Raw genomic sequence first — 24,849 nt, 5'->3', positions numbered from 1 at the left:
GAGAGAATCTCAGTGGGAACCATCAACGGACGATCTCGATGCATTTGCTTCAGCCTGCCGTGGTTTGCCTGTTATGGCCTCGATCCGAATACGCGAAGTTCAGTTTCGGACTCGAAGTGGCTCCGATCTTGAATCTGAGTTTGAATACTTTCTCAAACTCCCATATACATCTATGGACCTCAGCAAGGAGTACTTGCGAATTCTGCGACGAGCCTTCAGGCCCCATCTCTCGAGAGTGGATCCATATATAGAGAATAATTATCGCCAAGTAGTTGGAATGGTCGTTGCTGCACGAGTACCGCTCGGTATTCACAGCATGTCACATCTTTTAGGAATTGCCGAGGGTAAAATCCATGCGATACTGAATCCCATCAGCTCGATAATTGATGTCCCTTCAAACAATGCAACGGTCAAATTTTATCATGCAACAGCGAAGGAATTTATCACTGGAGCGCCCATCGGTGATGACGAAGACAAGGCTTTCTTTATCGATGATCCGAAAGGATACCTCCCCGGATTACCACTCCTTCGATTTGTGAATAATGCCATTCAAAGGAACGAAATTGGGTTGCCCACTGAATTCCCTTTGGGAGATAAAAAGAAGTGGGATAATTTTTCGATGCAAGGGCAACCTGACTACGTCGTGTATTCATTCGAGCGGTTGTTTTCCCACTTGAATCCTGCACTACTCTTTTCTGAAGAGTCTAATGAATTGCAAAGAGAGTTTGAACAACTCCTGATGGAAAATTTATTCTCGTTCTTGATCGCTTCGAAGGGTGAGTGGGATGGACACGAGAGGGTCTGGAAAAGATGGGGTGATTTGGGTGGATTCGCCGTGAGTTCAACCTCGATTATATTTCATATATTTGAGTGATATAACATCACTTGATGCTTTATAGAATCATAAATCAATCAAGCTGCTGAACGAAGCTTACGGATCTATTGAGTGGCTTGGTGTTAATCCTGATCCTTGGGATCTTTATCGATCTTTCCTTCCATTCACCCCATCGTCATCACGTCTCCATCAAGTGTATGGGAATCTCTCCGATCCTGTTCGAATCTTCAGCGTATCTGGCGAGTTCTCCGGTGGCTTCATTCCATTGAGCGAGGATGCATGTAAGGCTAAAGAGGCCATGGAAGCAAAGCTGACTAATCATGAAGCCGAGTTCGCTGAACCCGATGTTCGCAACGGGGTTGTGACCTGTGCGGCGATATCTCAAGATGGTTCTCATGTCGCCCTTGGTTTTGGAAGCGGAATTATTGAAGTTGCGGACATTGACCATCAACGTACAATCTCTCGCTTCCAATGCAATCCCCCCAAGCCCCCAGTTTGGATAGAATTTATCGGTGGTGGTAATGTTCAGATTGCCACCGAGGACACTGATGGAAATATCTCCTTTCTGAGTCATGGCACGCATTTTGTGCCACTTGGGGCTCTTCCTACAAGTCATCACCCTGCTATAACTGCATTGTCAAGCAACGGATGTTGTATCATGCGAGTCCCTCGAAATCAAGATGAGAATTGGTACGGAAACGTGGCACTCTTATGTTTTTCAGGAGAGCCATCCACCCAGCTTCTTGCATCTCCTCCTGCTCCTTCCGATCCACCTCCCTCCAATCCTCTGTCTCCTTCTGATCCTCTGTCTCCTTCTGATCCTCTGTCTCCTTCTGATCCTCCATCTCCTTCCGATCCTCCGTCTCCTCCGTCTCCTTCTGATCCTCCATCTCCTTCCGGTCCTCTGTCTCCTTCCAATTCTCCATCTCCTTCCGATTCTTCGTCTCTTTCCGATCCTCTATCTCCTTCTGATCCTCTGTCTCCTTCCGATTCTCCATCTCCTTTCAATCCTCCGTCTCCTTCCAATTCTCCATCTCCTTTCGATTTTCCGTCTCTTTCCGATCCTCCATCTCCTTCCGATCCTCATTACTATTTATCCTCTCCTCCACGTCACACAGCTGGATTCTCTCCTGGAGACCGATATGCAGGTGCTTTCGACATGAACTGCGCTTTCGTCTGGTCAATGGACACATATGAGGTGATTGCTCAATATCGCGTGCAAGATTTCAACTTTTGGATTTTCAATTCTGGCCATGTACCTCCTCTCCCATATCTCGTTCCTACGCCTGTACTTGGTGACCATGTCGTTCATTCGATTCCAGAAGAGCTTGCGACTCATGTACAAAGTTCCAAGCCAGATCCCAGCCATAGCGCGGATGAATCCTGGCTGAAGTGCCCCTTTTATAACCTCTCGCCAAACGCAGACCTCACAAGTGAAAAGCTCGCTGCGCTCTTTTCCCCAGTGCTAGGGGAGGCCCCATTAATTATCACTGGCGGCCTCGGTAACTTGTGTGCACAGGTCTCGTTTGATGGAGAATTCGAACTCAGTGTCCACCCCAAGTACAGCCCAGTCTTTGAAAATATATTCAGCCTAGTCTTTGAAGGCAAACATCCCTCCAGACCCTGGTATGGTGATCATGTGTTCTGGGATTGGGGGACATCTCTTCCATTTTACCTTCCTCGGGCCAGCAAGGATGGAACCCGATTTCTGCTCCAGGGCAAGCTCAGAGCTCCGGTGGTCATCGATATCAGCAAAGTCGTTTAGTGCCCCAAATGCATGCCCATAATTTCTCTCCTTGACTGTCTTCCAATTCACAGAGTATTGAATCGGGAATTGTGATAGTTGTACATAGCGACGTTCGAAATGCTGTAACATCGTCATCACTAGACGCAATGCTTCGTGAGCGCTTCCCCATCTTTTTGTGCGCTGGATACCACGCTGACATAAGACCGAAATCTGAAAAAAAAAATCGCCCAGTTTTGAAGCAAGACATACTAACATTGCTTCATCTCAAGTCGGAATCCTGAGAGAGAACACCAAAGAACACATATTAGTACCAATGAGGCCTTCGGCCTCGTTTGCGAATACTAAGGACACAAACCACGCTGATGTTTGACAGAAACAACCAGAGTCACCTCTGATTCCAAGTGACCTTCCGTACCTAGCACTTCACAGCTGCAACTGTATATGCGACAGAGACACGTTACGAGACGGATAGGTCTAGGAATACTCGCCCAAGTATTCATGAGAAATATAGAAATATGGTACCTGGATTCGCAGAAGTTTGGCATCGTTTGGGAAAGACGGGCTTATGAGACGCGGTGTAGGTATCGCCAAGCGCCATTCAGGTCGCCATCAAGACGCGTCGCACATCACGGCATCCCATTAAAAGATCTTAAGCACGAGGGACTCTCAGCTTTATCTCAGTTCAGTGCAACGGAGAATAATCTCCCCCTGCTTACATCCATTGATGACTTGGAGCTCTATCCGAAACGAAAGAAGTCCAACGCGTACGCACCACCCGCAGTATGAAACATTCCAATAGAATACGATAAAAGAGTGAAGCAGTTAGGACTTTCAAACTGGAAAGTCTTTGTGTAAGATGAATCTGGTTCGTTGATAGCAGCGTGACAGACAGACTTCAAGTCATTCGTTGCTCAACGAATATCGTCCATATGTATATTGATGTTACAGAGCCACCCTAGTAGGCCCTTGGAAGACGAAGTCGAAGATTCGAGTTGAGCAGTGCAGTCAAAGACAGCCAGAAATGAGAGTACTAAGCAATAAGAAACTAGTGAGCTAACAACTAACGAGTTCATCATTGATACTCGACAGCGTCCTCCAACATATAGCATCGGAAGCTTAATGACCTTGGTCGTCAGATCCTATATCTTCCGCTCTGGCTCCGTCTGTCAGTGATTCCCCCCACTTATGCGAATCCCTCGTCGACTTGGCGTTTCCCCCCCTCATCTTGTACAGGTACTTACGAAACCCTAAGGGGGGCGACTCCCACAAGTCGTCACTCTCCGGATGCAAATATAACTAAAACTCGCATCCTGTTCAACGCCTGGCTCAACGCTTTTGGGGCTAATGTGAGTGCTAAAAGTAGTAGAACTAACATTATTTCGTAACTTCTTGGTGCCTGAATTTTAATATCTATCCTTACTGTCGCGCTGAATGATATATTAGACATTCCCTTCAACTCTGAACCCAATTTCCAGATCAACAAAAAGAACCAGTTTCAGGATTCGACAATGCAAACTGAATTTGTCGAATACAAAAAAGGAAACTAAGTTGATCGCTCCCTTTCCCCTCCCAAGCGTGTTCATGCCAATACGCAAGAAGCGCCATTCCAATTAGGGGCACGTAACATGTACATAATTATCCGGGTCAGCGTTTAAACGTAGTACCGACAGAAGGTATTGCGCGATCATGTGACCAATTTCTAATCATTAGCTTCGTTGTCGTCCCAATCCAAAACCTGTTGTTTGCATGCATCTCCTTTCTTCTGGCTTGCAAGTCAGCGTTAGTGGGGACACTTCTGGTCCAGGAACTGCCACCGGAACATCGCGCCCGTGAGGATCCAAGGCGTGCATCTAGGTCTTGGAACACTCTTCCTCCAGATATCATATACGAAGTTGTCCAATACCTTATCCCGCGTCACTTATATCCTGGTGATGATGGCTACTCATCTTCTTCCCCGAAATTTGTGACGAGGTACATACAGGAACGTGCCACTTTCGCATCCCTCGTTCTCGTCTCCCGTAATTGGGTCGACCCTGGGATGCGTGGTCTCTATCGTGAAATAACAATATTTATCTGCACCGAAGCGTCCGTATATTTACTACGCGAATCCCTCAAGTCTCATGGGAACCTCGTTCGAACCATTATTCTCGACTCCCGAACACGTCATTTGAAGGACCGACCATCTCTCATAGGCAGGGTTCCTGATCAGCTTGCTCGGTTTAATCAGAGGGCTACGCTGTTAAACGAAATTTTAGCATCATGTTCGCACCTGACAAGTTTGGAGAGTTTTGGCTGGCATGATGATGCCTTTGCCGAACTCGCTCAGTTCAATGACAACTTTGAAACTGTCATCGTTCCTTCATCTTCCGTGAAGCATTTTACGTGGACGGTTGGGGGTTATTCACACGGGTTGCGCTGTGCTCTCCGGCACTTTTCTCGGACATTAGAATCCTTGATTATTTATGACTGGGATCCAATCACTTCTGTGTACAGAGACAGCCGGCCTTTCACTCCCGTCTCTCGCCTTCCTGGCCTTCCGCGACTTTCAGAACTTCGTCTTAAAAAGGCGTCAGACTCCAAATTGCCTCATTTGCTTGAACTCCTCAAAAGCACGGAATATCTCGACGAAGATGGAAACACCACTTCTCGTTTACGTGTCTTAGAGGCGGAAAGACCATACTTGTTGACGCCCAAGGACTTCCTGTGGATGATACGAGTGACAAAAGCATTTTCCAACCTCAAAACGCTTATTATCACATGTGTTCCGTCCCGCTCAAAGCCGTTCCATATCACCGGTACATGGGAGTGGCATGATTTTTCCGAACTCCCCGGTGCACTTTTCCAAAGCTCCCCACATTTAGAAGAGCTCTCGCTCCTCAGTCCAATTCCGCTCTCTTCACTCTTAAGCCCGCCTGAAACACTCCGCATAGTTCGTACTCTGATTTGGCGGAGTTATTTTGGGCCATACGAGTTCTTGCGCTTCCTGAACTCTCCATCGAGTCGAAATCTGACGCTTATCGAACTACAGCATACCTCGAGGAGTGCGATGACCAAGTGGAAAGTTGAGATGAAAACTGTGTTGCGAGTCGGACGTCGTCTTGGGACAAACATCATTATCCCCACCGAAATCTATCCCGAGCCCGAATTCAGACAACCTGGTGCAATAATAAATAGAAACACGCGCTACAGTCACTAGGTACCAGGTCGTGCATCTTCCCATCCAGATCGGTGATGAGCCATCTCAGGAGAAACCCCTTAGGCAGAACCTCGGCGGGAACAGTTGGAACGAGGGCCTTCATGCATTTGGGATCAAGGAGCTTGTTCGGCAATCGAAGCGTCAAAAATCGGTGACGTGGTGGCAAATAAAGAAGTCGTGAGGACCCAAGTCAGATTTTTCTATTTAACGGGTCTTTGGACGTTTCGACACCCACGAGATTGTCCTGTATTTTGTCTCGTACAGCATGATTACTCAGACTTTCCCCATGGGCTTGTACTGGATTACATCCAAAAACGCGTCGCTTTGGCGCAGTTTTCCCTCGACGCCTGGAGTTGGCGCCACCCTACCGCCCGCAGCTTATACCATGGAATCAAATGTCCTTTCACTCCCTCTACGAATCGCTTAGGTCGTATGGGACTCCCGTTCACACAACCATCGAACGAATTGTTTGGAAGGGCCGGCCATTGGCGGGTCGTTCAAGGGGTTATCTGGCGAACACTCTGAATTCAATCAGAGAGCGATTGAACGGTAATACTGGTTGACGCCCAAGGACTACTACATGTGGATGATGCAGAAAGCGCTTCCAATTTTACAATGCTCCTAATCTGTGTCCCAACACATTCAAACCAATAGCTAGAACGTGGGAGTGGTTTGATTTTCTCCGATGTCCCCAGCGCAGTTTTCCAAGTGCTCCGCATTTAGAAGAGTTCACGCTTTCCCTCCTCTCTTCCTTCTCCAATCCACCTGGGACATTCCGTGTGCTCCTGATTGTTTTGGACTGCAAGACTTCATGCACTTCCTGGAGTCCCCATTGAGCGGGAGTCTGACAGACATTGAGCGCGCTACGGTATACGTCAAAGTTTGCTGTGGCCAAGTGGAAAGCCGAGATGGAGAATCTGTTGCACGCCGGACGTCGTCCATGTCATCATACCCAAAGTTTATCCCGAGCTCAACTTCAGACATCCTAAATGAAACTACAGGCTACGGTTACTAGAGACACAGTACTCCATTGCCACCCATACTTGTCCCTGATTTGCATCTGATAGCTACACGAATAGCGCGGAAGACTCGTTGACTTACGCTTGAGTATTCAACCGTCAATGACTACCTGGAGCCTCTCTTGATTCGGCAAATTGTCTGACTCCAAAATAATCCCTTCACTTGACCCCTGCAGCGAAGAATTTACACATACGTACTGCCATCTAGCCAATATTGTTGATCAAAGTAATGATCTGCACATTGATACAGGTGCTACATCTAGATCATGTCAAAGTTTATTGCCGGGCCGATGGCAATTCATTACATATGACGAACACGGCAGGTGACTCACAACTTTGTCCAAACACAATCTTCACTATGGGTTGCTGTGCGTCGCATTTCCCAGTTCTCGGTCCCATCTTTCCACCATGCCTCACGCATTTCCTGTGGGTCAAATGATGGTGTTACCACTTATACGACGTGACAGACTGCCCAGTGACTGCCGTAAAGGGTGTCAAAGCCATCAAAACGAAGGACGGATCAAAATTGCGTACTCAAAGGGGGAAGAGCTGTGTACGGACCACTAGGCACACGATGATCACGATGACCGAATGCACGTTCAGGGACTTTTTCCAATGGTGACCTTTGCCTCAACTCCCGAAATCATCCCGGTTCCGCTCTTCGGGACAGTGGCAATAAGAATCCTACCTCCTGACTGTCTATGGTCCGCCGTTCCAGACTTGATCCAAGCTTGAGCGAGTATAGGTTCCAACGCAGATATGGGCCAACGGGCTGAAGGTGTCCTTTTGAGAGTAGATGTCAATGACACCAGCTTCAGATGAATGAGTACGATCGCTTCTAAATCAGTTGGAGGAATTATTTTAAGGCACCAGATTTATGTAAGTGGAACGTGTGTTGAGGCGTGTTGGTGATTCCGCGGAGGAAAGCAATACGACTTAATTAGCCGTATCTCCCCTGTGATGGAACGAATTTCCGATCTTCCAGGCTCAACGGGTGGACACGTTCATACCACAGCTCTGGCCTAGTCCCACTCCCTTGGATCCACCTCTAAGTGCGGTCGCGTCTCTAGCTTCAAACGACTCCAATGGAGGGACGAAATAAAAATCGAGAGGACTCATTCGATTGAGGCGCAACATAACGAGTCGGCGAAGGCGAGTATCAGGTCCAACTTAAACGGAAAAGGGCGAATGTTCATGGAGAAACTACGGGCGCACATGGCACACTTGTTACAGGGGCAACACGCAGGGGCGTAGTTTCCCGACTCAGTCCTCAGTTGCTGTAGTCCTGTTGGACCAGCTGATCTTGGACGGACTTTGACCAGAGATCGAATATTGAGGTGGAAGCATCTTCCTGATTGATTTGGTCTTCCTGTCATTGCGTGGAAAAATTGATCATTGCCCTATGTCCTGTGTAATCTCTTATGTACTATATTTGAGGCACGGGTATGTACATATCCCGCTTCTTACTCTGAAGGAAAAATTCGACGGAAATATACACTGGCGCTTCCGCTTGACCAGAGAAGATTCGATCTGAGACTCAGGTAGTTCGAGACGAAGATATGCGAGTTTTGCGGATGGATACAAGCTAGTTCTAGAATAGGGCTCATCAGGGAGGCGTCGTCATTTATGTAAGGACCTATAGCAATTTATTGCCTGCAAATCCATATAAAAAGTTGTTCACCAGTTCAAGGATCTGCATCCGTTGTACCCAACACCCCCTTCTCCCTCCCCAACTCTCTTCATTCCTAACTACTAGGGCATCTAGGAAACACTTCAGCTGACGAGGCGATTGGGATCTCGTTTTTGTGAGCAAGCCTGATCTCACTTCCGTTGTGCCATACGTTCGTAGGATCTGATCGACCATTCCCCAGTCTGAACACGCATACTCCCCTTCGCCAGCCAAAGGCCATCACACTCGACGCTCAACATCGCTACTACCATCCGTTCCTGGACACTAAACACACTGTGAGTGTTGATCTTTCAATACAACCATAGTATACTCGTCTCAAGGAACTGACGATATGTCGCAATATTCGAATCAGATCGATCAACAGAATGTCGCCAGGAGGGCAACATGGCGCCCGGGCATCCAGGTATTTGAGGACTTCGCTTCTGCATCCAATCTCATGACTCATTGGTTCCACAGCCAGGATGCCCACACAACGGATGATGAACCCCAGGTGCCTCCACCTGGGTTTCATTATCCCGCATGGCTTGCCCTGTGTGGCGGCCATGAACACGTTTTAGAGCCCGATTGGGCTCTAAAAACTGTTGTCGAAGCGCCCATCGAGGCGCTCTTCCCAAACATGCCGGTCGGCATGATCAACGAGTACCGCGTGAGTAATATTTCACTTTCATCTTCCATACGTCGACTGACCAATAATATAGTGGCAGTACTTCCATGCCAGGGTTTGCCTGATTTGCCAGGAAATCAGGAGGCGCGCCCGGGTTGAGAGGCGCAGGAGGTAAGTCTTCACTAGCAAGGTCGGAGCGCGACATTGGCCAGGCTAACTGTTCCACTAGGCAACGGTTGATCGTGCGGTGATCAACTCGCCTTTGTAAGTAGTGGAATTCTCCAGGCTAGCTGATTGACTGAAAGCATAACGTTGTCGTGTTGCTTTTGCAGGAGTAAACCAAAACACAACAGGGACGCCGACGCTTCAAGCTGGTGCCCCATTCGGAATGGCCTCCTCCCGCTCGGTGCCACAAGGCAGCGCCATACCCCAGCGTATTCGATCCGAGGTTGTATCATCATCGAGATTGGGAGGAGATTGCCGGCGATTCTGAGACCTTTTCCTGGAGGATCCTTTTTTTCACTCAAAATCCACATTCACTCGCATAACACTACATCCACGTTTGTACTTCAATGGAATACTTTTTTCTTCGTCTGCGACATTGGCTTCCATAGTGCCCAAGCTCGTAAGGTTTCTGAACGTCCTCAACATCATCGTTCCCTTCGTAGTGAGTGGTCAACTCGTGTGAAAAAGGGTTTAGCTGGTACGTAGCTCAAGTGTCCTCAAGATATGCTGCTACGCGCCGACGCAGACAGCATTGTCCGACATTGAAACCACCGTAACCATCGATCAATCTACCTCCACAACTCCAACAGAGGGCCAACTCGCGATTCTCCGTCACTTCACAAGTTCCGTTCGGGCACAATGTTCCATCGTCTTCATTATGAACTTGCCTGTTCCTGTGTGTCGTGTTTCCCAGCTCTCGACCCCCCATTTCCGCCGGCCACCGGCACGTAGCAACATTGCGCCCACCCGAGCAACTTATTCCATGGTCAGCGAGTTTCCAAGGCAGTTTTCCATTCAATGCTTCGCAACCCGATGCTCCACTGTCCAGGCGCCGAATTCTGGCTAATATGTCTCTCGTGGTCCCGTGGCAGGGTGAAGATCCGGTCGATGTTCAAGCTTGCGTGTTTTGCAGCGATCGAAATCCGCGTATCCATCCCACAAGCAACAAATGATTTGTACGTGCGATCATACTCCCTCATGCACCTCCTGTGTGCCAAACGATGGCGTTACCACATCTGCGACGTAACAACTATGTGCGCGGAGCCGGCGCAGTGCACATCGTAAAGGGGACAACATGATTATGCATTTCTCAGCCGCGGGGGCGAGAGACAGGTCAGGATTGTCCATCCTAAACTTGAAGGGTGCAGACCGCTGGGTGGCGAACAGAGGAACCAAGATAACTCAATGCGCGACGAATTCAGAGTTTCGTAGTACTAGGAGTAAGCATTCGCCTCCTGTTCACTCATCACCCTCAAAATTTCCTAGTCAGATTCCTCGGGATGGCCGCAATAACAATTATGCACTTCGCCACTCTAGACTTAATCCAATCTTGAACGGCCTTTTCGAATGCTCTGCATTATGATGTTCGAGGTCGCTAGCTTGTTCGTTGAGGCGGAGATAGGCAGGTATAGAATCCAATGGGGATAGGAAGGGATGAGCTGACCTATCTATGTAGTGGGTCCTGCCTGGGTACCGAGGGAGTTCAGTGCCGCCCACCACATCGACATCCGAGTGAGTGAGATCGCTTCTGCATCAGGTGGAATGACTATTTTAAAAATACCGAACTTAACTACGTCGACCATGCTGATGCACAGTATCGTTCACTTGTCGGGACTACGCGCAGAAGCGTGGTCTTTCTCGCTCCTCAGTTGCTGAGTCCGGTGAACCCGTCAAACTAGCTGGATCTGGGACGGGCTTCAACAGAAGCCTCGCAAGGTCTGAATCAGCCAACAAGAGGCTGTGAGGCGACAGCATTTTCTTGTTTAGATCGGTTTTGGAGAATGATCGATATCCTGGCCACGTACTGGAAACTGAACGCGAATTCTACTGCACACCTTCAAGAAAAAATACACACTGTGCTTCTGCTCGACCAGTGTGTAGATGATTTGAAGACACAAACAGCCCGAGACGAAACTGTCCAAGCCGGTTGATCCTGGAGGAGACAGCTGTTTGGGGAAGCGTCAAAAAAAAACCGCGCCCGTGAACTGAGAAGTCGTAAGGCCCAAATAATGGTCAAGCGCTATGAATGCGCGCGCACAGTACTGACTTTGGCAGCGAGTAATCCAAAACGGAAAGAGAAGGATATTATGGACGCAGCAAGACTCAAACGTGAGCTGGCCACAGCGTGCGCCTATATTTCCAAGAAACGCAATGCATACCACAACAAATAAAAGTCTGTCTTAGGGTTCGAGAACCCTCTATCAGAGGCAAAGCATTGATTAAACTTGTGCTGGATGTCATACTGTACACAGAAACATAAACACAAACACACCACCCAAAATATGACAATAGAAACTGGCGGCCCTAACATGACTCGGAAGTGCCAAATGGTCAAATCAACTAAAGCACCGCTGAATCTCTGTATGCCTCCGTTCTGAAAGAAAACGTAGAATGCTTGTATCGTGCTGGGTTGCCGCACAACCCGTCCTCGCCTCCCCCTGGCATTGGAGTCTCTGTATCCATACCAGGCGTCGTGGGCGGAGGCAGGAGGTTCGCGCTGATGCTGGGATTCCTCAAGCCGGAACCCACAATGGACATGCGATACGTTTCTGACAGAGGAGCACCTCTGTACGCTGCATCGGAATTTTGCAGCGAAACGGGACGATACGAAAACCCAAGATTACTTGAACGGAATTCTTCAGTGTTGTCTCCATTAGGCGCGAGCTCCATCGTCGAGATCGTATTGTTGGCTGGTCCATTGCGACCCCGTTTCTTCGTTCGCTCGCCTGCCCTTGAAAGACCGCGGAAACCCATAGATGAAAAGGGATTCTGGAGGAGACCAGATTTCGGCTGCGGCCCATCATCCGGAGTGCAGGACGGATCAAAATTGCGTACCCAAAGGGGAAGGGCTGTGCACAGACCATGCACGTTCAGGGACTTTTCCCAGTGGTGACCTTTGCCTCAACTCCCCAAATCCTCCCGGTTGCGCTCTACGGGACACCGGCAATAAGAATTGACCTGCCTCCTGACTGCCTATGGCCCGCCGTTCCAGACTTGATCCAAGCGTGAGCGAGTATAGGATCCAACGCAGATACATATGGGCCAACGAGCTGAAGGTGTCCTTTGAGAGTAGGTGTCAATGACACCAGCGTCAGCGACATCCAGATGAATGAGCACGATCGCTTCTAAATCAGTTGGAGGAATTATTTTAAGGCACCAAATTTATGTAAGTGGAACGTGTGTTGAGGCGTGTTGGTGATCCGCAGAGGAAACCAATTAGCCGTTTTCCCCCAATACATAATAGAACAAATTCCCGATCTCCCAGGCTCAACGTTTATACCGCAGCTCTGGCCCTGTCCCGCTCCCTTGGATCCAACTCTAAGCACGGCCGCGTCTCTAGTTTCAAACGACTCCAACGGAGGGACGAAATAAAAATCGAGGACTCATTCTCATTCGATTGAGGCGCAGCATAACGAGTCGACGAAGGCGAGTGTCGGGCCCAACTTGAGCGAAAAAGGGCGAATGCTCATGGAGAAACTACGGGCACACACCGCACACTTGTTGCAGGGGGGCTACGCGCGTAGGCGTAGTTTTCCGACTCAGCCCTCAGTTGCTGAACCCTGTAGTCCTGTCGGACCAGCTGATCTGGGACGGACTTTGGCCAGAGATCAAATATTGAGGCGGAAGCATTTTCTTGATTGATTTGGTCTTCCTGTCATTGCGTGGAAAAATTGATCACTGCCCTATGTCCTGTGTAATTATGTACTCACCACAATTTGAGGCACGGGCATGTATCCCACTTCTTGCTCTGAAGGAACAATTCGACGAAAATATACACTGGCGCTTCCGCTTGACCCAGGGGGAAGATTCGATCTGAGACTCAGGTAGTTCGAGACGAAGATATGCGAGTTTTGCGGACGGATACGGGCTAGTTCTAGAAAGAAATAGGGACCATCAGGGAGGCGTCGTCATTTCTATGGCAATTTATTGCCTGCAAATCCATATAAAAAGTTATTCAACAGTTCAAGGATCTGCATCCGTTGTGCCCAACACCCCCTTCTCCCTTCCCAACTCTCTTCATTCCCAACTGCTAGGGCATCTAGGAAACACTTCAGCTGACGAGGCGATTGGAACTTCGTTTTTTGTGAGCACACCTGATCTCACTTCCGTTGTGCCATACGTTCGTAGGATCTGATCAACCATTCCCCAGTTCGCCTTGTTCTGAACACGCGTACTCCCCTTCGCCAGCCAAAGGCATCAAACCCAACGTTAAACATCACTACTACCGTCCGCCCCTCGATAAAACACACTGTGAGAGTTTATCATTTATTACAACCATAGTATGCCCGCCTCAAGGAACTGACGATATGTTGCGATATTCGAATCGGATGCCATTCATATCTAATCAATAGAATGTCGCCAGGAGGGCAACATGGCCCACGGGCATCCAGGTATTTGAGGACTTCGCCTCTGCATCCAATCTCATGACTCATCGGTTCCACAGCCAGGATGCCCACACACCGGATAATGAACCCCAGGTGCCTCCACCTGGGTTCCATTATCCTGCATGGCTTGCCCTATGTGGCGGCCATGAACACGTTTTAGAGCCCGATTGGGCTCTAAAAACCGTTGTCGAAGCGCCCATCGAGGCACTATTCCCAAACATGCCGGTGGGCATGATCAATGAATACCGCGTGAGTAATCTTTCACTTTCATCTTCCATATGTCGTTTACTGACCAATAATATAGTGGCAGTACTTCCATGCCAGGGTATGCTTGATTTGCCAGGGAATTAGGAGGCGCGCCTGGGATGAGAGGCGCAGGAGGTAAGTTTTCACTAGCAAGGTCGGACCGCGACATTGGCCATGCTAACTGTTCCACTAGGCAACGGTTGATCGTGCGGTGATCAACTCACCTTTGTAAGCAGTGGCTCCAGGCTAGCTGATTGACTGAAGGTATAACGCTGTGGTGTTGCTTTTGCAGGGGCAAACCAAAATACGCTAGGGACACCGATGCTTCAAGCTGATGTCCCATTCGGAATGGCCTCCTCCCGCTCGGTGCCAGGCAGCGCCATACCCTAGCGTATATGATCCGAGGTTGTGTCATCATCGAGATTGGGAGGAGATTGCCGGCGATTCCTGGAGGATCCTTTCTTTCACTCATTCACTCACATAACACTACATCCACGCTTGTACTTCAATAAAAGAATACTTTTTTCTTCGTCTGCGACATTGGCTTCCATAGTGCCTAAGCTCGTAAGGTCTCCGAACGTCCTCAACATCATCGTTCCCTTCGTAGTGAGTGGTCAACTCGTATAAAAAAGGGTTTAGCTTTTTCGCTTGGTACGCACCTCAAGATATGCTGCTACGCGCCGACGCAGACAGCATTGTGAAACCATCGATCAATCTACCTCCACGACCCCAACAGAGGGTCAACTCGCGATTCTCCGTCACTTTACAAGTTTCGTTCAATATGTTCGGGCACATGCTCCATCGTCTTCATTATGAACTTGCTTGTTCCTGTGCGTCGTGTTTCCCAGCTCTCGAGCCCCCATTTCCACCGGCCACTGGCACGTAGCAACATTGCGCCCACCCGAGCATGGTCAGCGTGTCATCGGAGTTTCCATCCGCCGAATTCTGGCTAACAAGTCTCGCGTGGTCCCGTGGCAAGGTGAAGATCCAGTCGATGTTCAAGCTTCCGTGTTTCGTGGCGATTGGAATCCGCGTCAAGCAACAAATTATTTATAGAATACGTACAGCACGGAAACCTACAAGTGGCTTGTGTGCAATGGTTCTCATACTTCTTCTGTACGTGCGACCGTGCTCCCTCATGCACCTCCTGTGTGCCAAACGGTGTTACCACGTTCGCGAAGTAACAACTATGGGCACGGGGCGGGCGCGGTGCACATCGTAAAGGAGACAATATTATTATGCATTTCTCAGCTGTCGGGGCGAGAGACAGGTCAGGATCGTCCATCCTAAACTCAAAGGGTGCAGACCGCTGAGTGGCGAACAGAGGAACCAAGATGACTAAACGCGCGACAAATTCAGAGTTTCGTGCTCACTCATCACACTCCTCTGTTCGCCACTTTAGACTTGATCCAGTCTTGGACGGCCTTTTCGAATGCTCTGCATTATGATGTTCGAGGTCGGCGAGGGCAGCGTAACGCAGGTGCGAACTTGTTCGTTGAGGCGGAGATAGGCAGGTTATAGAATTCAATACGGACAGGAAGGGATGAGCTAACGTACGGCATCCTAGTGAGTAAGATCGCTTCTACACCGGCTGGAAAAAGATACCGAATTTACTGCGTCGACCATGCTGGCGATCCACAGAAGAAAGCTATAAGTTACAGGCATGTATCGTTTACTTGTGAAGGGGCAACGCCAGGAAGCGTGGTCTTCCTTACCCCTCAGTTGCTGAACCTGGTGATCATCTCCTCCTGGCATTGGAGTCTCTGTATCCATACCAGGCGTCATGAGCGAGGCAGGAGGCAGGAAGTTCGCACTGATGCTGGGATTCCTCAAGCCGGAACTCACGGTGGACATGCGATACGTTTCGACAGAGGAGCGCCTCTATACGCTGCATCGGAATTTTGCAACGAAACCGGACAATCGGAAATCCCAGGATTATTCGAACGGAATTCCTCGGTGTTGTTTCCATTGGGCGGGAGCCCCATTGTCGAGATCGTATTATTGGCTGGTCCATTGCGACCCCGTTTCTTCGTTCGCTTGAAAGACCACGGAAGCCCATAGATGAAAAGGGATTCTGGAGGAGACCAGATTTCGGCTGCGGCCCATCTCCGGAGTATCCCCTGTCGCCCGGTCTCTCCCACAGCTCCGTCGAAGGTACATAATGCCGACGATGACAACCACAACCATAATGACAGCATTAACGGCTAGCACGGCTAATAGAGCTGGTCCGTACGATTCGATATGATTCACTTTGCGGGAAAGGTCATCCGGGGGATGGTGGATGTAGGAGAAGGTGTCGGAGAGCTAGATCCCGTGCCGGGATTAGAGGGTACCTTGAGTGTCGATGAGCCACCTCGCTGATTTTGAAACTCAAGGATGGCCTGGGAGATGTTGGCGGTTGGCAAACGCTGCAGTAATGGGGACAATTCAACATTAGGAATAACACAATGGCAGACTGTTCACCTTCACGTATGGATCCCCCATTGTGAGCTTCGACGAATCCGTGTAATCACCAAAACCGAGCCACCAATGTATGAGCTGGTCGGACAGCTGTTATTTGTTCGAAGAGATTTTACTCACACCGCATAGACATTTCGGAGGAAGACATCGCCAGTAACAATATCATACTGTCCACTATCACCCAAGCTCTGTGGAACAAATGATCCAATACACCTGTTCTTGTTGCCGAGTACGGGAACAACAAGGTCCAGGGATGCAAATCGATCGGACGACCACTACGGGTCGAAAATATCCAATGCAGGAAAGAAGGAAACCAACCCAATCCAGAATCCGAAGTAAACCTGTTGATCACAAGGTACGACCCAATGACCCACAGATCATGCCATGACATTTCAGCTCTGGAATGGCAGACAGGGAGTAATAGCTGACGAACCAGCACTGCTGTCGTACGTGGCACCTTGCACATTTCCATACATAGCCATCACCAAATCTGATGGTGCGTACACATACGCAGTCCCCGTGTCAAGAAGGACAACTGCTTTTCCATTCGGGACGGAAGATACACTCGAAGTTACAGTCTTCGCTCCATCTGGGACCTCGTCTCCGTCCTAAAAGCCAAAGCACGGAAATGTCGAACAGGAGTTCGCTTTGGCCAAAGAAATATAACACGCGTGATAAGTATGTTCCAACGCGTTGGATTTGGATTTGACTGGAAATAAACCATAGACGAGGTATAATACTGGACATCATTTAGGAGACTGCTCGGGCGAGGTGTGAAGGGCCAAGTCATCATGGATCTTTCTCTGTCCTCTTACTAGAGATATCGCCGTGGCATCCGCCTACTTGTTAACGGCAAATTATGCTCCGCCCGCACCCATCACGATTAGGTTTGGAGGCGGGGATTTGGAACATTGCTTGGGCCGCTGTCCCCTCAGCTGCGACGGCGCTCGACATCAGAATGGATGCTATGCAGGGTCAGTGGCACATCACAACTTCAGGCTGAAGCCAGGCGTGTGCCTATCTCTCTCCTGCACTCGGGAGTTGGACGGTTTACTGACAGATGGATGATATCATGTATCATTCATGCTGATAGTAATGACTTTGACAATAAACGTGCTCCTTTGATCCAGTCTTACTGTTAGGAATGGAGTCGCGAAGATGCACCCGCATACACGTACAAATGAATTGGTGTATCAATGCAAAACCACGGTTGGCGCGCGGCATATCATTGAATGTTTCGGAGGTGATTGCATGATGATCAAGCCATTATTCAGCTAAAATAGATGGGGTCGTTTGAAGAACGAGAAGTATCATCACCTGGCGGACATGAGTAGGACGTACGAAGGACCAGTGGCCTGCCCATGCACTGACGAAGGTCCGCTCTCGAAACAGAAGATGTATGAGCCGGCTGTAAACTTAGCTAATGCAAAGCAGGTGAAAATGTGTGCATAGATGCCAATCACACATTCATAGTACTGATTCACGCTTTGCACTGTTTGTGGGCTGAGTTACCGATCACCCTGTTGAGTCGTGCTCCTGCACAAGTCAAATTGATGGGAAAAAAGTTATAGGCCCCATCGTGTCCAAAGGCCGGATCATTAATGCAGTGCGGGTCCTCCATCAAGGTTGTCCGTCACCGATCCGGCAGCCCAAGCCCGGAATCGTTGACTCCCAAGAGAAGCCAAACGCGAGAGACGTTGCACCCTTCCATAGACAATAACGGGGAGATCCGCAGTCCGTAGATACCCTATGTGGCAACATACGACGAGAGGGTAGACGTGCTCTGTGTCTCATACCGGAACACATCCCAAATTGAACACTGTCGGATGAAAATAAGGGTAATTTTCCCAGGGTGGCTTAATCCAACCCAACAAAAGTAATTCCCCAAAGCATAAACAGCCTTCACCTTCACCCAACTTTCCCTCTTGCTTTCACCTCTTCCGCAATATCGCTAACAATGGCCGAGGCACCCATCAAGACCATCAACCTCGAGACTCTCAAGCAAAACAGCCAGCGTGACAGTCTCTACGTCCTCATCAGTGGCAAAGGTTTGTAGCAGCCCAGTTCACAGCCCAGTGTATGTTGTGCTCAACGGCGTTCCATTAGTATATGATGCCACCAAGTTTTTGGACGAGGTGTGTTGCCTCTGCGGACTGGCGCTCTTTGACAAGCGTTCTCATGTTTTGTACGTCACAGCATCCTGGCGGTGACGAGGTCATCCTCTCCGAAGCTGGTGAGTTCCATGTGGTCGTTTTCTTCTCCGTTCCTCATAAATGTGGTATATCCATAGGCAAGGACGCCACAGAGGCGTTTGAGGATGTTGGACACTCGGATGAGGCCCGCGACTTGTTGAAGACTCTGTATATTGGTGACTTCGACGGCCCCTCAGTGAGTGATTTTCCCACTCTATGTCCTCCCTTTGTCTCTGTCTCATACTCCGCTTTCCAGATAAAGTCCTCCTACATTCACCGTGGGGAGGGAGGCGACACTTCGGGTGGAAGGTAAGCCCGATTCGCATAAAGATTTGTCAATCAACTAACTGGCACCACACGCCACAGCCCAGTTTTCTACCTCTTCCCACTTGCTCTCTTTGGCGCTATCCTCGCATACCGTTACTACCTTGCATGAACTCACCATAGATCTAAACTCCGCATTTATGATACTGCCCTTACATTAGCTTCGTTTCAGACATTAACTATCTATTGTTTTTGTCCGTGTTAAAACCGACCGCTTGGGTCTTGGAGTGTACGATGTGGGCTACCGGTTTTTCGATTTCCAGAGGGGCCTGGGCCTTGTGATGATTCTTAACTGCTACAATCTTACTCAACACAAGTATGTACTGCCCCAACGAATGCTCTTGTCGGGTCGTACCATCCGCGTCGACGTGAGAAAATTTGCACATGATCAAGTTCTTTGCCCTCCCCAAAAGTAAATTCGATTTATCGAACAAATTGATGGCGACAATCCTCGCATTGCGCACGCGCAGCGCAATGCTTCAAGGGAAGGGAACTTCCATGAGAATTATCTCTTCGATAACACCTCATGAAGTTGTCCGATTTGCAAGTTCCAAAGCTGGCGATGTGAGCATTGAGCTTCACGGAATCGGTGACATCAGAAATATTCACATGATTTAACTTTAAATGCTTAATGTCGGTGGTACATATCTTGAACTGACAGTGGGGTCTTGTTGACTCGTCGTTGGTTCGAAATAAAGGATTGATTGGTGGGAAATGGGTTGATGCCAAAGATGGACGTGTGGTCGATGTACACAGTAAGTTCTCTCTTATTCCAGACCCCGGCATTTCCAATGAGATTTAACAAAATCCATTCCAAGATCCTGCGACTCGCCAGAGTTTGGGAACTGTACCTGAGATGGGAGTTGCTGAGACGAAGGAAGCAATCGAGGCTGCCCAGGCCGCTTTCAAGAGTTGGAGCCGAACGACCGCCAAGGTGAAGAGTTATTAATTGTTGTAATGAGTTTCAGTCCTATTGATAAGAGAGCTTCCTACAGTATCGACATGATGTTTTGAAACAGCTTTACGCGTTGATGATGACGCACCATGATGACCTAAGTCGAATAATGGTAGGCCGTGCAAGTCTGTGGGTTATTCAATTTAATGACGGCGGCACAGACGATGGAGAATGGGAAGACTTTGGCCGAGTCGAAGGTACGAGTTTGTCAACCCCCTTGTTGGACCAACCTTATGTATTAACAGGCAGAAAACGCTTATAGCGCGTCATTCATAGAGGCACAAGTTATTCTTCCTTGTACGGCTTTCTGACACTCATCTTGCTCCTTTTTCAAGTGGTTTGGTATGTGAAAGATCGTTGATGTGATCATTTTGCCTTGGAACTCAAGGTATTCTAGCTGAGGAGGGTGTTCGTTCATATGGGGGTAAATATAATCCTTGACAATAACCACGTCCAGGCATTAATGGGTTTTCTTCCCAAAGAGGTGATACCTTCCCCTTTTCCAGCTTGGAGGAATGTGACCATAAGGCAACCAGTCGGTGAGTACATATGGAGCCTGAGAGAATCTCCCGGAAATGAAATGGACTCGTTCGATTTTTTTTCAAATCAGGTGTTTGGTGAACATTGCCGGAATATGCTTGAGAACAAGCCGAGCTAACTTTTGATTTCAGTTCTATCCTAACACCATGGAATTTCCGTAAGTTGGATGCCTTGTCCGTTCTTTGGCTGTCGCTGATGATCATGATACATCCAAATTGTAGCCTCGGCTATGATTACTCGCAAAATTGGCCCTGCTCTCGCGGCCGGATGCACCGTTGTCATAAAGGTGCATGACACTTGGACGGAGTCCTGACCAGATTCCTGATGAAGATTTCTGTTCGCTTAGCCCCCAGCCGAAACGCCATTCTCGGCAATAGCCCTGGCAGAAGTAGGTCTATCGGACCTGATTTTCAGCGGAGTTGATTCATATTTCTTTCCCAATCAGCTCGCGAATCGTGCTGGGATCCCTGAGGGCGTGATTAATGTTGTCACAACAGAGAAGAATATCCAAGAAGTTGGAAAGGAGATGTGCGAAAACCCTATCGTCAAGAAGGTCTCATTCACTGGCTCAACACGTATTGGAAAACTTATTGCCGCTCAAGCTGCTTCCACGTTGAAGAAGTGGGTGCTATATATTCGGGTCCCCCACATCCAGTGAAGCGTTAATCGCTTGCGTTAAATACAGAGTTTCAATTGAAGCCGGTGGAAACGCGCCATTTATCGTTTTCGACGACGGTGATGTGGATGCGGCTGTGGAGGGTGCCTTGGCGTCGAAGTTCAGACAATCGGGCCAAACCTGTGTCTGCGCCAATAGACTTTACGTCCAATCTGGGGTATACGATGAGTTTGCAAGCAAACTTGCAGAGAAAGTCGACAAGTTCAAAGTTCGAATTCCATATCGCCCCATTCTGATACGTTTATGACAACTAATGGGTATTTACACAGGTTGGAAATGGTTTGGACAAGGCCACGTGGGTTCCACCACTTCATTGATGACTGTTCTGGTGATCGTAATAAACACCATCGTCATGCAGGACACATGGGCCGCTTATCCACGAAAGAGCTGTACAAAAGGTCGAAGACCACGTTGAGGATGCTGTCGCCAAAGGAGCCCAGGTCCTCGTGGGGGGGAAACGTCTCGAGGGCAATTTCTTTGCTCCGACTCTGCTCGCGGACGTGCCTAACGATGCGTTGCTGGCTCGTGAGGAGACGTTTGGACCGCTTGCGGGTATCATCAAGTTCAATACCGAAGAGGAGGTTATTAAGCTTGCGAATGAGACGCCGTATGGGCTCGCTGGGTACTTATACTCGAGGGATGTCGGTAGGGTTTGGAGAGTGGCGGAGGCTCTCGAATGTGGAATGATTGGGACGAATACCGGTCTCATCTCAAGTGCCGTCATTCCGTTTGGCGGCGTGAAAGTAGGTCCAGTCTGGAGTGTGTAGTGTGCGAGCTGACAATCCGTTCGTAGGAATCCGGATTGGGCCGAGAAGGCGGGCCGCATGGGATCGAAGAATACCAGGAAGTGAAGTACATCGCTTTTGGAGGGGTATAGTACTTCGACGTGTGTTACCTGCTTGCACATGCATATCCCACCACAATCATGTATCTTTAGTAGCAATGGAACAATGGACATTGACACGTTTCATTAGGGAATCAGAGTGGACAGGGTTGTTGGTGGGATAATGTAGTGCTAGAAAGTAGGGAATATTAATCTAAACCCCATACCCCTGCGCGTTGGACCCCTTCTACCAGGGCGTCTACATTTCCTAGCCACGTTGATAGAAGCAGTTTCTTCTCTTCGGTGGAGCGTATTAAGCTTCCTTTTGACGCTTCAGTGTGTCTGATGGGAGGCCCTTTACTCTTGGTCGGCGATGAGGGGGGAGGAGTGGTAGCGCTGTGGGGTATCCCATCATCCAAGTTATTGGTTATCTTCGGCGATGAGAACATTGTCTCGTTCCGTGCAAGCGGGCTGCTTTTACGAACCTGGGAAAAGGATGACTTTGTGGGGCTCCTTTCGGCGTCGCTTGGTTCAGGAGATGGTCGTAGCCTGCTCAGGCCAGCAGATTTTGGAGTCCCGATGCCTAGTGCAGAAATTTGCCTCTTCTTAGGACTAAGCGGGACAAAATCCAGGTCTCGGCGGAGAATCGCAAGGTTTGGGTGACTTTGTTTCGTCGATTCAAGGCGTACAGAAGATTTGTTAGTAGAAGGAGTGTCTAGTCTTGTAACCCTCGTGGATGGAGTTGACGGTGTTGACGGGAAACTGCGATCGAAAGTGATATGGGACGAGGGCTTCGCTGGCGAAGGGGGCAAGGGAATGTCGGCCGGGGCACATCTTTTCGATGGGGATGAGGGAGTTGGAATGGAAGGGCCCACTTCTTGTGGCAATTGCTGAGAGTGACCGTTTTCGGGAAGTAGATAGAAATATAAAAATTCTAGGCATTTGACTCTTGGAAGCTGTGAAATTGATATCAATGCAATGAAGCGAAACATCTTACCTGAGTTCACGGTCAGTTCCAGCACGTTTGAGCGTTTTAACGACAGACTCCAGGCCATTGCACTCTTCGAAGCACCGCAGAGCAGGTGGAGAATCGACCAAGATGCATAGCAAAGTATCCAAGATTGACGAAGCAAAATGCGGAAATCGTAAGGGTTGGCGATTAGTATGATTCCCCTTCTCCTGAGCGGCAGACATCGACGAAGTGGAGGCACTTCCTGATGCGTTCGGCTGAACTTCCGCATCGTGGTGTAGAGATATATGGCGAGCAACAGATAATAGCTCAATCACAGTCTACAAGCTAGTCAGCCAGGTTTGGTGCAAGAGTTGAAGCCGATTTACTCCAATGTATATTCTTCTTTGTAAATATTTCTTACTTGACGGATGGTTGAGCGCCACACCCTGAAGAATTGTAAGAATTTGGCAGAGACCACTGATGGCTTCTTCTAGAGCTAACGAAGAAATCATTTCAGAAATTAAATAGAATGAAAGCTCCGTTTAACACGGACACGACCCAGTGTACGACTGCAGAGCTTGACGAAGAATGGGCATTGTGTATACGAGATGCAAAGATAACCGGACTGCAACTGTATGGCCATCGTCGGAAAGAGTTTCGGCGTTAGTGGCATAGAACATACCGTTACACTCCGGAAGGTCCTGGATTCTCCAGAAGCCCTCGGCGCATGGCTTACTGGAAATGCACTCCTGAGCCATGAGCCGCTCGATTGTTGACAGAGCTTGATATTGAGTGCATGTTTCCGAACTAAACAGCTACAGTACGCGTCAATAATTATACAATGCGATACGAGATAGCCTCTTCACCCCATCCATGGCTCTTAACAATGAATCACGCACATCCATGGCGTTGATATGGATGTTCGGTTTTGTTGACGTGTATTTGAGTTGGGCCTTAAAATCAGGTGCCTTGCTCTTTCTGTCATTGGACGTGCTAAGGCACCCTTTGTCGGTAGCATAAAATGGAGGGTGTCCTAAGCCAATCTATGGATGACTTGCACGTCTTTCTCCGTCGCTACCTGGCTACCGAAAGGTTCCAATCGGATCCGCCTGTCCTTGTGCGGCCAGGAGAAGATACATCAAAATTTGTGAATTTGATGAAACTCATGATCCCTCAATTCCTTGGGCGCTTCCCGGTAACTGATATATGGGATAAGGAGTTGAGCGAGTTCTCAGAAATTCTTCTTGACGTCCTCGAGAGGGGACTTGTTCGTCTCCAAGGGATCTTTGACACAGAATCAAGCAATGGAGCGAGATGGATTTTTGACCTTCTCGTCTTCATTGGAATTATGAACGTCTGGAATCGTAAACACGAAGTCCCCACGAATGGCATATCCCCTGCATATCTTGGCAACAGAGCGTTAGGCTGTGCTGTCACAATCCTTTGCACTCTTGGAACCGATATGCAATTCGATGATAGGGCTGGGCGTGTCCCTCCACCATGGCTTACGTTCCGACAAGCTATTTTACAGTTAATCACGATCCATAAAAGTAGCATTACTATTTGCATAGATCAGATGTTTATCTACTTATTACCACTTCCAGCCGTCTCTGATATAACAAACAAGACGTTCCCTTTCAAGGTTGAACCTGAGCCTCCAGTGGTGACCGGAGACACGGCAGATGTCTCAGGGGATGGTGTGAGTATCCTCGTAGATGTGCTCTTGGACCATCTGAAGCCTTCGCTGCCCAGAATCCTCCCGTATCCCTAACCATTGGTTCACAAGCGGAAGCCGAAGATTTATCTACCGCCGTGATAAAAATTGTCTGTATGACGTATTCGATGCCTATACGATGTTTGCCGTCATCCATCGACTTGTTCCGCTATATTTCTGAGTCTGCTTGGGTTCGGCTTTGCACGATATGTCATAATGGATTGTTGGACGTAGGATCTCATGCCGCACCTCAAACATGGATCACT

The 24,849-nt window shown here is 48.8% G+C and overlaps 11 protein-coding genes across 11 annotated transcripts; 5 read left to right on the top strand and 6 right to left on the bottom strand.

The window, feature by feature from the left end:
- The first annotated feature begins 1,215 nt into the window (after window positions 1-1,215).
- On the top strand, window positions 1,216-2,681 carry EI90DRAFT_3039423 (uncharacterized protein). The gene is made up of 2 exons (XM_039058942.1): window positions 1,216-1,414; window positions 1,501-2,681. The coding sequence occupies exons 1-2, from the start codon at window positions 1,408-1,410 to the stop codon at window positions 2,598-2,600; spliced, it is 1,107 nt and encodes a 368-aa protein (XP_038920725.1). The 5' UTR covers window positions 1,216-1,407; the 3' UTR covers window positions 2,601-2,681.
- Window positions 2,682-3,603: 922 nt separating this feature from the next.
- EI90DRAFT_3012990 (uncharacterized protein) lies at window positions 3,604-5,778 on the top strand (the record flags this gene model as incomplete). The annotated part of the gene is made up of 4 exons (XM_039056618.1): window positions 3,604-3,630; window positions 3,672-3,747; window positions 3,816-3,928; window positions 4,357-5,778. The coding sequence occupies 4 exons, from the start codon at window positions 3,604-3,606 to the stop codon at window positions 5,776-5,778; spliced, it is 1,638 nt and encodes a 545-aa protein (XP_038920724.1).
- Window positions 5,779-8,531: 2,753 nt separating this feature from the next.
- Window positions 8,532-8,741, bottom strand: EI90DRAFT_3039410 (uncharacterized protein). The gene has a single exon (XM_039058941.1). It carries the CDS (start codon window positions 8,705-8,707, stop codon window positions 8,543-8,545), a length of 165 nt encoding a protein of 54 aa, XP_038920723.1. The 5' UTR covers window positions 8,708-8,741; the 3' UTR covers window positions 8,532-8,542.
- Window positions 8,732-9,330, bottom strand: EI90DRAFT_3039408 (uncharacterized protein; the record flags this gene model as incomplete). Its single annotated transcript, XM_039058940.1, has 2 exons — window positions 9,186-9,330; window positions 8,732-9,109 (listed from the first exon to the last, which is right to left on the bottom strand). The coding sequence occupies exon 2, from the start codon at window positions 8,996-8,998 to the stop codon at window positions 8,732-8,734; it is 267 nt and encodes an 88-aa protein (XP_038920722.1). The 5' UTR covers window positions 8,999-9,109; window positions 9,186-9,330.
- A 2,182-nt stretch (window positions 9,331-11,512) lies between these two features.
- Window positions 11,513-11,972, bottom strand: EI90DRAFT_3039396 (uncharacterized protein). The gene has a single exon (XM_039058939.1). It carries the CDS (start codon window positions 11,852-11,854, stop codon window positions 11,657-11,659), a length of 198 nt encoding a protein of 65 aa, XP_038920721.1. The 5' UTR covers window positions 11,855-11,972; the 3' UTR covers window positions 11,513-11,656.
- Window positions 11,973-13,045: 1,073 nt separating this feature from the next.
- EI90DRAFT_3012987 (uncharacterized protein) lies at window positions 13,046-14,282 on the top strand (the record flags this gene model as incomplete). Its single annotated transcript, XM_039056617.1, has 6 exons — window positions 13,046-13,140; window positions 13,268-13,400; window positions 13,445-13,567; window positions 13,669-13,950; window positions 14,006-14,082; window positions 14,240-14,282. 6 exons carry the CDS (start codon window positions 13,046-13,048, stop codon window positions 14,280-14,282), a joined length of 753 nt encoding a protein of 250 aa, XP_038920720.1.
- A 1,075-nt stretch (window positions 14,283-15,357) lies between these two features.
- On the bottom strand, window positions 15,358-16,331 carry EI90DRAFT_3039368 (uncharacterized protein). Its single transcript, XM_039058938.1, has 2 exons — window positions 15,589-16,331; window positions 15,358-15,513 (listed from the first exon to the last, which is right to left on the bottom strand). The coding sequence occupies exon 1, from the start codon at window positions 16,143-16,145 to the stop codon at window positions 15,789-15,791; it is 357 nt and encodes a 118-aa protein (XP_038920719.1). The 5' UTR covers window positions 16,146-16,331; the 3' UTR covers window positions 15,358-15,513; window positions 15,589-15,788.
- A 2,033-nt stretch (window positions 16,332-18,364) lies between these two features.
- Window positions 18,365-19,035, top strand: EI90DRAFT_3117922 (cytochrome b5; the record flags this gene model as incomplete). The annotated part of the gene is made up of 6 exons (XM_039063040.1): window positions 18,365-18,455; window positions 18,514-18,542; window positions 18,604-18,640; window positions 18,698-18,795; window positions 18,856-18,908; window positions 18,966-19,035. 6 exons carry the CDS (start codon window positions 18,365-18,367, stop codon window positions 19,033-19,035), a joined length of 378 nt encoding a protein of 125 aa, XP_038920718.1.
- A 272-nt stretch (window positions 19,036-19,307) lies between these two features.
- On the top strand, window positions 19,308-21,971 carry EI90DRAFT_3144182 (succinate-semialdehyde dehydrogenase; the record flags this gene model as incomplete). Its single annotated transcript, XM_039065113.1, has 16 exons — window positions 19,308-19,487; window positions 19,585-19,678; window positions 19,742-19,857; window positions 19,919-19,990; window positions 20,040-20,075; window positions 20,124-20,175; window positions 20,267-20,302; window positions 20,361-20,421; window positions 20,550-20,575; window positions 20,640-20,704; window positions 20,765-20,806; window positions 20,864-21,039; window positions 21,104-21,302; window positions 21,364-21,389; window positions 21,453-21,837; window positions 21,888-21,971. 16 exons carry the CDS (start codon window positions 19,308-19,310, stop codon window positions 21,969-21,971), a joined length of 1,650 nt encoding a protein of 549 aa, XP_038920717.1.
- On the bottom strand, window positions 21,711-23,837 carry EI90DRAFT_3151491 (cell division control protein 14, SIN component-domain-containing protein). The gene is made up of 6 exons (XM_039065726.1): window positions 23,736-23,837; window positions 23,552-23,684; window positions 23,423-23,500; window positions 23,256-23,365; window positions 22,915-23,207; window positions 21,711-22,865 (listed from the first exon to the last, which is right to left on the bottom strand). Exons 1-6 carry the CDS (start codon window positions 23,772-23,774, stop codon window positions 22,127-22,129), a joined length of 1,392 nt encoding a protein of 463 aa, XP_038920716.1. The 5' UTR covers window positions 23,775-23,837; the 3' UTR covers window positions 21,711-22,126.
- On the bottom strand, window positions 23,838-24,542 carry EI90DRAFT_3039350 (uncharacterized protein). Its single transcript, XM_039058937.1, has one exon. It carries the CDS (start codon window positions 24,436-24,438, stop codon window positions 24,043-24,045), a length of 396 nt encoding a protein of 131 aa, XP_038920715.1. The 5' UTR covers window positions 24,439-24,542; the 3' UTR covers window positions 23,838-24,042.
- Between the last annotated feature and the right edge of the window lie 307 nt (window positions 24,543-24,849).

Source organism: Cantharellus anzutake (assembly GCF_015039405.1).
Source record: "Cantharellus anzutake strain C23 chromosome Unknown EI90scaffold_7, whole genome shotgun sequence".
NCBI classification, from domain to species: Eukaryota; Fungi; Basidiomycota; class Agaricomycetes; order Cantharellales; family Hydnaceae; genus Cantharellus; species Cantharellus anzutake.
Note: the sequence above shows the minus strand (reverse complement) of the source record. Positions and strands in the feature narration are given on the sequence as shown.

Excerpts from the sequence above, each read along its gene's own strand:
- EI90DRAFT_3039410 (XM_039058941.1), bottom strand. The coding sequence starts at position 8,707 with ATGGCCTTTGGCTGGCGAAGGGGAGTATGCGTGTTCAGACTGGGGAAT.
- EI90DRAFT_3039396 (XM_039058939.1), bottom strand. The coding sequence starts at position 11,854 with ATGTCCATTGTGGGTTCCGGCTTGAGGAATCCCAGCATCAGCGCGAAC.
- EI90DRAFT_3039368 (XM_039058938.1), bottom strand. The coding sequence starts at position 16,145 with ATGCTGTCATTATGGTTGTGGTTGTCATCGTCGGCATTATGTACCTTC.
- EI90DRAFT_3151491 (XM_039065726.1), bottom strand. The coding sequence starts at position 23,774 with ATGGATGTGCGTGATTCATTGTTAAGAGCCATGGATGGG. Across the intron at positions 23,685-23,735 it reads TGTTAAGAGCCATGGATGGG|CTGTTTAGTTCGGAAACATG; the intron begins GTGAAGAGGCTA and ends CGCGTACTGTAG. Across the intron at positions 22,866-22,914 it reads GGAACTGACCGTGAACTCAG|AGTCAAATGCCTAGAATTTT; the intron begins GTAAGATGTTTC and ends ACAGCTTCCAAG.
- EI90DRAFT_3039350 (XM_039058937.1), bottom strand. The coding sequence starts at position 24,438 with ATGCAAATAGTAATGCTACTTTTATGGATCGTGATTAACTGTAAAATA.